The sequence below is a fragment of the Pelophylax lessonae genome, assembly GCF_965119305.1.
Source record: "Pelophylax lessonae genome assembly, chromosome: 3".
Taxonomy (NCBI): Eukaryota; Metazoa; Chordata; class Amphibia; order Anura; family Ranidae; genus Pelophylax; species Pelophylax lessonae.
Window position 1 is genome coordinate 612,582,944 of NC_138770.1, and position 13,357 is coordinate 612,596,300.

General features: G+C 46.4%; 2 protein-coding genes across 2 annotated transcripts in view; one reads left to right on the forward strand and one right to left on the reverse strand.

Moving 5' to 3' along the window:
• Positions 1-13,357, forward strand: part of BPNT1 (3'(2'), 5'-bisphosphate nucleotidase 1) — a 178,902-nt gene that overhangs the window by 19,027 nt on the left and 146,518 nt on the right. The window lies entirely within an intron of this gene.
• IARS2 (isoleucyl-tRNA synthetase 2, mitochondrial) overlaps positions 1-13,357 on the reverse strand; it is a 109,559-nt gene that overhangs the window by 14,095 nt on the left and 82,107 nt on the right. Inside the window, exons 16-17 of the mRNA XM_082249463.1 lie at positions 6,882-6,984; positions 555-680 (exon numbers count right to left, since the gene is read on the reverse strand). Coding sequence (XP_082105589.1) covers positions 555-680; positions 6,882-6,984 — 229 coding nt within the window. The remainder of the gene's footprint in view (positions 1-554; positions 681-6,881; positions 6,985-13,357) is intronic.

A 13,357-nucleotide genomic window follows, 5' to 3' on the forward strand; every position in this document is an offset into this window, starting at 1 on the left:
ACCCAATCTCTAAAAATCACATATAAGATTTAACATGGGTCATGCCAGATTATAATGAAATTCAATCTTTTGAAATCTACAGCATTCATTTAAATAATACCTGGTAATCCCACCATGTAGCTTCTCGTTTAGTCACTTTCTGTTATAGGATCACAATGCTCTAACCCTGTCTGCCAATTGTTATCCTGCGTTGTCAACCTGTCACATGGCTTTCGATGGAACAGGCAAATGTCTGTTTTAACAAACATTATACAGCAAGCATGGCTCACTGTTGTCACCCTCATGAAATCCATCCTGCAATATGCCATTCACCCACAGACAGAAAATAGCTGAAAAGATGAAACATAATATGGAATAAAGGTGAAAACAGTAGTTGATTTTTTTGTTTTTTTTTAATGACTAGGTTACAGAGCTCCTGCAAACTATCATTTAATCATGGTTTACATCTACTTTAAGAGCTCCAAGTTTTTTTTCCCATAGAATCACTGCAGCTGTAAAGCAAGATCTCTACAAATACATCATCTCTCAAACATTACATAAACACCTATGCTTACCTTATTGATATCCTCCCGTGCTGAATTGAGTACAGTAGGCCCAATGAGAACTTCAGTAAAGACATTGGACTCAGCCACCCACCAGCGTAAGACATCAGCTCCATAGGCCGGCTCTTTTGTTTTGTCCTGAGGTTAAGAAAGCAATATCACTCTTTAGTGACACGTTATAAAAATATCTATTTATAAAATAATAAATAATCCAAAGTGATACGTTTGATTAAAGCTAAAGTTTGATTTGCCTATATTTTACATTCCATGGTTCCTCCACTCTCCCCCCCTATCAACAAGATAATGACATTTTCAAATGAAACCTTTCTATTTTGTGTACAAACCTTATTTTAGACCCAGTGTTATCACTAGGTCTCTGTGCATCTCCATGCAATGCAGGCAGATAATGGCTGTGAGAGGGGCCATCAGGTGTGCTGTACATACAAAGCTTCCTGAAAACATCACAGGACCCTGCCGCAGTAATCCTCTCAAGAGCCCCCATCAATGTGGAAATAGTGTGCTGACTTCTAAGAGGAGATATGCAAATATCAAACTGCCTTGGTGAATAAATGTAATGCCCCATACACACGTGCAGATTATCTGCAGACTTTTGTCTGCAGACTTACCAAAACCATATAATATGAGGTCAAACCTAAACACTTTCAATTTGTATGCAATCCGGCAGGCCCTTGCACTACATAGAAAAGGTAAGTCTGCAGACAAAAGTCTGCAGATAATCTGCACGTGTGTATGGGGCATTAGTCTGAAGAAGTGGGCCTTCCTAGGAAGGCTGTATTTGCAAGTAGATTGCTCTAGGTAACAACCACATGTGATGCTGAGCCTCCATAACTGAACACAAATGAATGAATAGGCAGGCCAGGGACAGTAAGGCTGCAAAAGAATGAGCAGAATGATGCTGGATGTCTTCCAGCCAGGAAATGAGGCAAGCCCTATCTGACTGCTGCAGCTTCTCCTGCACGCTGGTAGAAGCTTACAGTGTGCCGTGAAATCAAAGTAAGCAATTTCAGTGCAGAAGAAGTGCCTGCTCAACTGTGCAAGACTGGCGCTAATGCCAGAATCCAGATTAAAAGTGTTAGTTCACCTTTACAGAAAATCTGGTAGGTTGCCCTAATACTGACCTCCCCACCCCCTGTGCGTATCTCTTGCGACCCTGAGCTATCAGGGCTCCCGAAAGTCGCCCTACCAGTCTGAGATTTGAAATCCCAGCTGCTTTCTCTCCTCTCTGTACTGCTCTGCCAGGACCAAACAGATTATATTGGAAAGTACTGTCACATGGATGGCGCTGACCAATCAGAATCAATCTAGTCTGTCCTGTTAGAACTGGACAGAGAGGAGAGAAAGGGAATTTTAACTTTCTGGACCGGTGGAGTGACTTTAAGGAGCCCTGACAGCTCAGGACCGCAGGAGAAGTACAGTGGGATCAGGGGTCCAATGGAAGGTCACCTTTCCAGATTTTCTGTAAAAGGTGAACAGACACTTAAAGGATTAAGTATTACATTTGTTCAACATTGTAACATGAGCTTTCATTTGGGAAAAAGTTGAAATGGATCCTGTTCCTTTAAAGCACGAACAACAGCACAGTGCTTGTGCTGTGTAGTTTGGCCCTTTGTATCAGCTGAAATACCTGGCTGATCCTGCCTGGTTCTGACCTCCCTCCATGTAAACTGACCACGGTTTATCATTGCTGCTGAGCCCTGACACTGTGGTCAGTTTACGTGCCTCCGTCATCTGCAGCTCTCCTGTGTCCTCCTCCTTGCCTGTTTGCTCCATCCTCTCCCCAGCCCTCCTGCTGCTATCAAAACTGTGTGTTTTTTCTACAATTCCCTCCGTTATAATAGATAATGTCCCCAGTGTGGTTTTTTAAAAATAAGACGCTGTATACCTTTTTAAATGTGCGCTCAGAACGCACATGATCGGTCGCCTCTCTCCTCCTCTCCTCGTCCTGGCTGACGTCAGCGGGGGTTTTCAGCCCCGCCTGTTTTGCTGTCAGATCGGGAGAGGCGGCCAGTCACATGAGTGCAGCTATAAAATAAGGTATATAGTGGCTTATTTAAAAAAAAAAAAAATCCCATACACTGGGAACAATATTTACTATAACAGAGGGGATTGTAGAAAGAACTTAACAATCACTTTAAATGTGTGGATTTAATGCCGCTTTAGAGTCCAGCCTGGGCAAAATAAAAAATGATGGATTCCCCCAAGCTCTGTAGGAGACCCCACAGTAAGCCAGGTAATACAGAGTTACCCCTTACCTTGGCCTTGCTGGTGCCTGTGCCTGTCCCACTCGCTGCAGAAGCGGTCTCCATCGCTGGCAGCGTATCCTGTGGCTTTCGGTACCGGTTCCAGAAACCAAAAGCGCACCTGCGCTGGACCAGAGCCGGAATAAGCACCAGCTTGCTCCTCCCCTCTTCCCCTGCGTCCGGCGGAAATGACGCCGTATGCCCCCTGCCCGAGCGCTGCCCCTCCCGGAAACCTCACTGCCGGCCGGACAAGCATCACTCGATCCAGGTCAAGCGGCGGCAAATTTCAAATTTTAAGCAGCAGTGGAAGAAGAAAAAAAGGCCGCACCACCAGCCAAAAATGCCATCCAGGGGCTGCGCTCCGAGGTGGTCCTGGCCCGCCTGAGCACTGAAAGGGAAGAGGGAGCCCATGCACTGCATTCGGTCGCGTGAATGGGAGGAAGAATGTCTCCAAAAACAGGGTAAGGTGGACGCAGGGAGCCCCGGTCTCAAAGGACAGCACCTTAAGAGCCCCAGACTTCCCACACAGGTGTTCCACGGCTGGAGGAAACACAAAAACTGAGGAATGGTGGGAGAAGCCTCCTTTTAAAATCTGGTGGATGGGTTGTTTCCTGTTGGTGAGAGGGAGGAGCCATCTCTCAAGGCGCTGTCCTGAAAGATGTTAAGGGAAAACAAAAACAAAAAAAACAGCTGCTATAGTGGCTTCTATATTAACCCATCAAGCCTAAACTTTTTCCAGGTTGATGCTAAAAAATGAGCTTGGGTGTCCTCGAAACTCATCTCTAAACATAAATATCAAGCTTCTTTTTAATTCCAATTAGCTGCAGGACGGGTCACTCCTCACCTCCCACACATAAACAGAGCTACAATGTCATTAGCATCCATCCCTTTTGATGCTTGGACGGGAAGGAGTTCAGAAGACGCCCAAGCTCTTCTCCATTTAACCCATGTCTGCATCAATTGTTTCTGTTTGATTTTCCTGTAGGATCCTTCCATTTCCACTAGCCTAGCAATGTGTCTTTTAGCTGCGCCAAGACCTGATGAATAGGGACCATCTGTGCCCCTGAAACACATTCGATTTTTATTGTAGAAGAATTCCACTAAAACTGAACTTTACTTTAGAGGGCTGCATTGGGTTTGTGCTCCCACAGGACCCAATGCAAATCTTGCGGGAGCGGGCGGTTTTACCTCTGCTGCGGGCGGGAGTGGGCGGTCAAACGGTCAAAAGATTTTCTGGAGACCCACGGGGAATGGTGCAATTTGGTGTAACGTATTTTCCGGCGTATAAGACGGCTTTTTTTTATAATAAAAAAGATACCCCAAAAATCGGGGATCGTCTTATACGCCAGGTACTCTAGCTTCAGCTAGTTACAGAACATCCCTATTAAAAATGTTAGCCCGCTGGATGTGTATACAGTACCTTTGGCAACTTACAGAACGTCCCTGTGCTGTAATACTCTATGTATCGTCCTAAGCCAATCACGGAAAGCAGTGTATTCTATTAATGCATACAAAGCCTGCTCGGATTGGTTGAGTCAGAGAGGCGGGCTTATACAACATTTGCCAATCCGAGCAGGCTTTGTATGCAATAATAGAATACACAGCCTACCGTGATTGGCTCAGCGTGGTACATAGAGTATTACAGCACAGGGACGTTAAGTAGCCAAAGCTTACTGTATACACATCCAGCGGGCTAAACTATTAATAATAGAGAAGTTCTGTATGTAGCAGAAGCTACAGTACATATTAGGGCACATCCAGCGGGCTAAAATATTTAATAGGGACGTGATGGCTCCACTGATGTTATGAAATGGTGTTGCCTCAGAAGAGGGGGGGGAGTCTTATACAGCGAGTATAGGGCAAAACCGCAGGAGAGAACACAAACTTTGCGGGTGCGGGCGGGAGTGAAACACAAACATTGCGGGTGCGGGCGGGAGTAGATACAAACATTGCGGGTGCGGGCGGGATCGGAACACAAACATTGTGGGTGCGGGCAGGAGTGGAACACAAACATTGTGGGTGCGGGCAGGAGTGGATACAAACATTGCGGGTGCGGGCAGGAGTGGAACACAAACATTTCGGGTGCGGGCGGGAGTGGAACACAAACATTGCGGGTGCGGGCGGGAGTGGAACACAAACATTGCGGGTGCGGGCGGGAGTGGAACACAAACATTGCGGGTGCGGGCGGGAGTGGAACACAAACATTGCGGGTGCAGGCGGGAGTGGAACACAAACATTGCGGGTGCGGGCGGGAGTGGAACACAAACATTTCGGGTGCGGGCGGGAGTGGAACACAAACATTGCGGGTGCGGGCGGGAGTGGAACACAAACATTGCGGGTGCGGGCGGGAGTAGATACAAACATTGCGGGAATTGCGGGCGGGATCGGAACACAAACATTGCGGGTGCGGGCGGGAGTGGAACACAAACATTGCGGGTGCGGGCAGGAGTGGAACACAAACATTGTGGGTGCGGGCGGGAGTGGATACAAACATTGCGGGTGCGGGCGGGAGTGGAACACAAACATTGCGGGTGCGGGCGGGAGTGGAACACAAACATTGCGGGTGCGGGCGGGAGTGGAACACAAACATTGCGGGTGCGGGCAGGAGTGGAACACAAACATTGCGGGTGCGGGCGGGAGTGGAACACAAACATTTCGGGTGCGGGCGGGAGTGGAACACAAACATTGCGGGTGCGGGCGGGAGTGGAACACAAACATTGCGGGGGTAGTGGAACACAAACATTGCGGGTGCGGGCGGGAGTGGAACACAAACATTGCGGGTGCGGGCGGCCCTGGTCATACATTTAGTGGGTGCGGGTTTAATAAAACAGCCCCGCGCAGGGCTCTACTTTACACACAATTACAGTTGTACTTAGTACACTATTCTCCTTGCATATCACCTGCATAGACACAAGTTGACCCTCGGCTGATACTTTTTGGAGAGAAATTGTTCCCTTAGCTGTGAACATCTATTAAAAAGAGCTTTGGCCCTACTTCTCCTTTAAGACTATTTTCTCTTGGGATCAAATGTTAGGAAATCTTACATTCTGAAAAAAGCAACAAATGGAAAATGACATTTCAAATATTTTAAATACAATTTGGATATTATTCAAGACTTTTGCGTGAACATTGAGATCTTGGCACAGCATTTTTTTTTGTTATGAATAGACTTCTAAGCCCTCGTTCTCACTGGTGCAATTTGTCATGCTTTTTTATAGTTCCAAATCGCATGAAAAGTCACACCCTTTGCCGGCAATGAAACTGTTCATATTTCCGCAATTCATGTCTCAGTGTTTATTGAAAAAGATTCCTGCACTACTTTTTTTCAATTTCATTGCGACTTGCATAGACTTCTGTTAAATGAAGTCGTAAGCCGCAATGAAGTCAATGAATTGAGATTTTAAAGCCACACCACTGTGAACCAGGGCTAAGTGTGGCAAACACTTAGCAAATCGATAATTTGTGCTAGTTGTACAGAATTCAATGATATTTTGCACAGTACTAAGATGGTGGGGTAGTAGCTAGGGATGAACCAATACCGTTTTATTTACCAGCGAGTACCGATAAGTTCAGTCAAGTATTCGCCAATACCCAGTACCTATACCTTTGAGGTGCGATTTGAGCCCATTCAAATTGAATGGGCTCAAATCACACTGCAAAGAATTGCATGCAATTTGAACAGGAATGCGTTGGGATTCCTGTCTGCATCCAATGCTATTTCCTGCACTGCACCTGTGTGAACAAAGGCTGAAATCCCTATGGCAAACTTGTGTTTGCACAGGAGCAGTGCCGGATCACATGTGAAAATCATTGCAATGCGATTTGAGCCCATTATTTTGTACGAACTCAAATCGCACCGCAAAAGTATTGGTTTCAGGTATCGGAGCATTTTCACAAGTGCTCGTCAAAATACTCGGTATTTGCGCAACCCTAGTGGTAGCAAAAAGGAGATATAGTAAAAGACAATTCTATAGTGTAATAAAGTAATTTTTTTACAGGGTTCCCATATTTCCACAAAAGATGTTTGAGTAGCCTGTAATAATTCTTATCGATAAAGATACCAAAGTAACAATCTCACCGGCCCCCCATTTATGATGACATCTGGGTCCACCACATTTCCAATGGATTTAGACATTTTGTCTCCCGTTTCAGACAGAGCGAATCCATGGACTATCACATTCCTAAAAGACACAGAAAGAAGGACAGCACGCTTCAGAAGTTTTTTTAAAACAAAAAAAAGTGGAACTCTAGCAAACACTTTTTATTTGTTTTAGATGGAGTAGGGAAGAGTTAGTACTAGAGATGCACTGAAATTTCGGCAAAAAAAAATCAAAAGGAAAACAAGCGCATGGCCGCCCTAGCATAATATAGTTTTTATTGTTGACATAGAACGAAACTTGTATAGTAGATGCACTCACATAATCCTAGGTAATAAGGGCCTGTACAATGGATTATCCCCTTCTCCTCTCCTGGATGGCCCCTTCAAGCCGTGCGGAGCTCGATCGCTGCTCCTGCCAAACCCGATGGCGGGATCTGGGTCCTCCTCGCTAGGGCCCCGGCGTACTCAGCCGAGTGTACCTGCGCCCAGAACAGCCAGCACAGTCACCACAGCGCAAGGACGCATTTCCGGAAGACTAGATGGTGGGGAGGGAGAGACGGATTGACTGTACGCACCCACGTCCACTACTATGACTACTGAAAAAATTTACTGAAATTTTGGCCACTGAAACTATCAAAGGAAAATGGGGATATTAGCATTTTTCCAATATAGAAAAAGGTGTTGATAATGGCACTGAACACGCATGCGATTTTGCTGCGATTTTACAGTGCTTATGGTGGGTTTTTCATAGGTCATGTGACTCAAAATCTACATCAAAAACGTAACACGGGTGCGTTATTGATGGGTTCTTGCTGTGTTTTTAATACATTTTACCAGGGAGATGCGTTTTTGGTGTGTTTTTTTTTTTTTTAACTGACCAAAAATTCAGCAAGAGGTTTTTAACACCACAAGGAAAGTGCAAGGGACCAGAGTGAAGACATAGAAATTTAAAAGGATGCATTTTTCTTGAGCTTTTCTTGCACTAAAGGTGCTGATAATGGCCGACAAATTCATATTTTTTAAATTAATTATATGAATTAAAATGCCAAATATAATACAATTATATATAAAAATATATATATATTTTTAAAAACTGTCATTTTTGGTTTCTGCCAAGTGCCTGCTGAATTTTTGTTTTCGGCACACCTCTAGTTAGTATGCCTATCAGGCTTCTGTTGATGTCAGTGTCTCTACAAGGAATATTTCCTGTTCTGATTTTTCTAGCTTTATAGTTTCAAAAGTATATGGTGTTGGAAACCATGTTGGGCTTTAACTGCTTTCCATGCCTCTGCTGGGGAGATTCATCGTCACGACTGTTCCTGGTAAGAGCGGTCTCACAAAAGTGGTAACCCAAAATTTTTGAACTGTCGCAAGGAGCAGGTAATCCTCTCAAGAGCCCTCAGCCCCGATGCAAGCAGTGGGCTGGTTCTTGAACGCAGTAATGCAAATAATAAAATGTCTTGATGGGTAGGTATCAGTCTGGAGGAGTGGGATTTGCATGCAGGTGGCCCTAGGTAAGGCCCACCTGTGATACTGAGCCATCATGACTGAAAAAACTGAAAGCCAATGAATGCTAAGGGCGAGCCCGGAACAGCAAGGTTAGGCAGAAAAGATCTAGATGATGCTGGATGTCCCCTAGCCAGGACATGAAGTGGGCTCTGACTTGCTAGAGCTTCTAATGCAAATTGTGGGAAGCTCACAGTGTGTAGCGAGATTAAAGTAGAAAATTTCAGGCACGGAAAAGGGGCCCAAACAAGACCGAAGGTAAGGCTGGAGTTCAGCTTTAGGCCTCTTGCACACTGCAGCCTGATAAAGCTCACTACAGCGTGTTTTTTTTTTTTTTTCTACTGATCTAAAATGCAGCCCATTGTTTACAATGTGTCTATACACATAGGCGCGTAAACCAGCACTGCATATTCTTGAGTACGCAGCTTGCTATTGGGGAACCCAAGCCAACCCAAGGGAGCCAGTGGTTTGGCCTACCCCATCTCTCTCCTTATTGGCTCACTGACTGCTTGACAGCAGTGGGAGACATTGGCACCCCACTGCTGTCTCAGCCAATGAGGAGGGAGAGTCCTGAGCTGCCAAGACTCTCATGCAACATCACTCGATCTAGATGGGCTCAGGTAAGTATTAGGGGGCTACTGCACACAGAAGGTTTTTTATCTTGATGCATAGAATGTATTAAGATAAAAAAAACCTTCTGGCTTAGGACCACTTTAAAGTGTAAGCTAAAACTTAAATACTTTTTGATAAAATGAGAAAGGGTTAGATCCTGTATGCTATGCTCGGGCTTTGTTTGGCCTCCCAGGGATTCACAGACAGTCCCATTCATTTCAATTGGGATGTAGCAGTTGCACAGACACAGCCGCTGCTTCCAATTTGACAGCCGTGCAAGTCCACAGCCCTGAATGCATACAGTGTACAATCAGGGTTGTGCACCCGCATACACGCAACTGTCAAATTGGGAGCAGCGTCTGTGTTCCAATTAAAATGATTGGGACTCTGCCTGCACAGGGATGCACAGAACACAGATGCATCCCTGTGTGGCCAAACACAGCCCTTGCATTAGCGTACGCCATAGTATGCCCATGTGAATAGAGCCTAAAAACGCTCTAAAATCTGATAGGGGTTATAAGCCTTATAATTTTTCCCCATTTTAGCAAAAATTAAAAAAAAAGTATTTTGCTTGCCATACAGAATTAAACTGACCTTTCCACAGGCATGCAGAATCTTTTTGGCAAAATATTCATGTTTATACAAGGGTCAGACTAATCTGTCTTAAGCCAACCATAGATGGATCGAATCTCATCCACTTCAGCAGGGACCGGCCGATATTCCATTCATCTATGGGCAGGCTGATTGCACCAAATTTTCAACACGCGATTAATACCAGCGGCTATAGCCGCTAGCAGTATTCATTGTGTTCTCCCATCATAAATGGATCCCGAACCCCCCTGGTGGGAAAACACAATAGCTCTGCGTGAGGGATTCCCCCATCAACAATGACCGTGGTTGCAGGAAAGAAAATCGCATAATCTATGGCCTGCTTTAAAAGCACATTCAATAATCCATAGTATACACATCATGCTCTAATAAACACTTCGTTTCACACACAGCTTTTAGTAAATACAACATCCTGTGATAAAGTTTAGTAAAATGCAAATGCTATATTTCCTTGTCTACTCTACTCCATCCAATACAAGAGGTAATCCAGGAATTTAATGACAATTGCCTCCCAGCAAACAAAGATTTGTGTCCCGGTCACTGAGTTATACTTGGTAACCACATTTTAGCGTTTTAGAACTATAGGGCATAAAGTAATAAAAGAAACAATAGCACCCCAATGTACACAAACCTTGGACTGCACTTCTGCATGGTTGTTTTTGTACAGCAGACCGAGGAATAAAGGTCAAACAGCAAAAAATATAGATTATTAATGTAATTTGTTTGCACAGGGATAGATTATAACTTAGAGCAAAGTTTGAAACAATGAATGATACTAATGCCTACCGGTCTTAAAGCCTAAGTGTAGTCAAATTAAAAAAGAAGAAACAAAAATGAGCAAAAGGCATTTATTACCCTAAAAAAAAAAAAAAAAAAAAAAAAAAAAAGATACTGTTTCCTTAGAGCATGTTACACAGCACAGTGCTTGTGCTGTGTCATTTGGCACCCAGTATCCCCTAAAAAACCTGGCTGATCCTGCCAGTTTCTACCTTCCCCCTGTAAACTGACCACGGTATATCATGGCTGCTGAGCCCTGACACCGTAGTCAGTGTTCATGCCTCCGTCAGCCGCAGCTCTCCTCTCTGTCTCCTGTGTCCTCCTACCCCCTCCCTGCCTGTCTGCTGTGTCAGAGCCCGCCCCTCCACTCCTGCTGCTTTCATATTTATTATAAAATAATCCCATCCACTCTGCAATATAACACTATGTGCCCCTGTGCCAGTCTTATAGAAAAAACAGAATTTTTGTAAAATCTTACCTGTAAAATTCCTTTCTCTGAGTCCTCCGACAGTCGCCACCTCCTCTAAGTCATCACTGTTGGGTATTGTCTTCCTATCCGTAGGAATAGCTAGACATATAGACTTAGTCCAAAGACAAAAGGCATTAGCATATACACACCCATGGGGGCTGTCCCATCTGGTCAATACCCCCCCTGCATCACCACTCCCAACTCAGTTTGGTAGCATAGCAGTAGGTAATAAGAACCCCAAAAGAAGGGCGGGGGCGGCGACTGTCGGAGGACTCAGAGAAAGGAATTTTACAGGTAAGATTTTACAAAAATTCAGTTTTCTCTTACGTCCTCCGACAGTCGCCGCCGCCTCTAAGTCATCACTGTTGGGATGTCCCAAAGCAGTATAGACATGAGGGGTGGGAGACGCAACCGTAGAAAAGGCAACGCAGTACCCACATCAGAGAAAGGAATCTTACATGCACCGTAAGAGAACCAACTGGGCAACAGAAAAAACAATGCTCAACAGGAGCAACAGCCCAGGAAAGCAAATGCCAACAGCCAGGGACCCAGAAAAAAATTCAAGGGTCCATCATGGCACTGCCGCACTGAGAACTTTGCGGCCAAAAGAAGCATAAGCTGATGCCAGAACGTCTACTTTGTAGAACTTGGAAAAGGTGTGCACCGACGACCAAGTCGCCGCCTTGCACACCTGGGCCACCGAGGCCCGATGCCAATAGGCCCAGGATGCACTCAAAGACCTGGTAGAGTGCGCCTTAACAGGGAAGGGCGGAACCTGTTCCTTCAAGGCGTAAGCCTGCTCAATGGTCTGTCTGATCCATTTGGCAATAGTTGCTGCGGACACAGCCATGCCCTTCCAAGATCCCTCAGGAAGGACAAAGAGGGAATCCGTCTTCCGAAAGGATTCCGTAGACGACAGGTAAACCCTGATCGCCCTGACAACATCCAAGGAATGCAAGGCAATCTCCTTTGGATGTTTAGGCTTTGTACAAAGCGAAGGCAGGACAATGTCCTCATTAAGGTGAAATTCAGAGATCACCTAGGGAAGGAAGGATGGGGGTGGTCGCAAAACCACCTTATCCTTGTGAATTATCAAATAAGGGGAGCGGCAAGACAACGCCGCCAGCTCCGACACTCTGCGAGCCGAAGTGATCGCCACCAGAAAAGCAACCTTTTTTGACAGCAGAGGCAACGATATCTCCCTGATGTTTTCAAAGGGAGCACGCTGTAACACGGACAGAACCAAGTTCAAGTCCCATGAAGGTAAAGGCTCCTTCCTGGGAGGAGCCAGATGTCGCACACCTTGAACGAAGGTGCGCACCAAGGAATGAGACGCCACAGGGCGTTGGAAAAGGACAGCCAGTGCAGACACCTGGCCCTTTATCGTGGCCAGCGCCAGGCGCTGATCCACTCCAGACTGGAGGAAAGCCAAAATTCTTGACACCGAGTAAGAACGAGGGGAGAACCCCCTGGACTCACACCAGATGAAATAGGCTTTCCAGGTACGGTAATAGATCTTACCAGAGGAGGATTTCCTAGCCTTGATGAGGGTAGGGATAACCTCAGGGGATAGACCCTTGTCCTTCAGGAGATGGGTCTCAACAGCCAGGCCGTTAAAGCCAGCGACTGTGGAATGGAAGATGCAGGATGGAAGATCGGACCTTGAGACAGGAGATCTTCCCGCAGAGGCAGACGCCACGGAGGCGCCACTGCCAGGTGAACAACGTCGGAGTACCAGGACCGGCGAGGCCAGTCCGGCGCCACTAGAATCACCATGTGCAGTTCCGAGATCAATTTGCGAAGGAACCGGGCTAGTAACCGAATCGGAGGAAAGGCGTACATCAGACAATACTGATGCCAAGGGGCCACCAACCCATCCGAGACGTCCGCCAACGGATCGTGTGTTCTTGCCACGAATCTTTCCACCTTTCGATTTAGCCGGGATGCGAACAGATCCACGTCTGGGGATCCCCACCTCGCACACAGCATCTGAAAAACCTCCGAGTGTAGGGACCATTCCCCCTGGTCCAGGGCCTGGCGGCTCAGATAGTTGGCCTGCCAATTTTCCACACCCGGAATGTGAACTGCTGAGATCGCCGGCAAGACAGAATGTCGGTCACCTCCCGGACCGCTTGAGCATTCCTGGTGCCCCCCTGGTGGTTGATGTAAGCCACCGCAGTAGCATTGTCCGTCTGTACGCGAACAGGCAGGCCCTGGAGACGGCCCGACCACTGGAAGAGACAGTTTTATCGCTCGTAGTTCCAGCACATTTATCGGGAGGGAGGATTCCTCCTCCGACCAAGTGCCCTGGGCAGACAGGTTGCCCAGGACTCCACCCCAGCCCAACAGGCTGGCGTCCGTGGTAACCACTGTCCACACCAACGGACAGAAGGACTTGCCTTCCGCCACCGACGGGGACTGGATCCACCATAGAAGAGCTAATCTGGTCTGGCGACTCAAGGAGACATCCAGATCCAAGGAC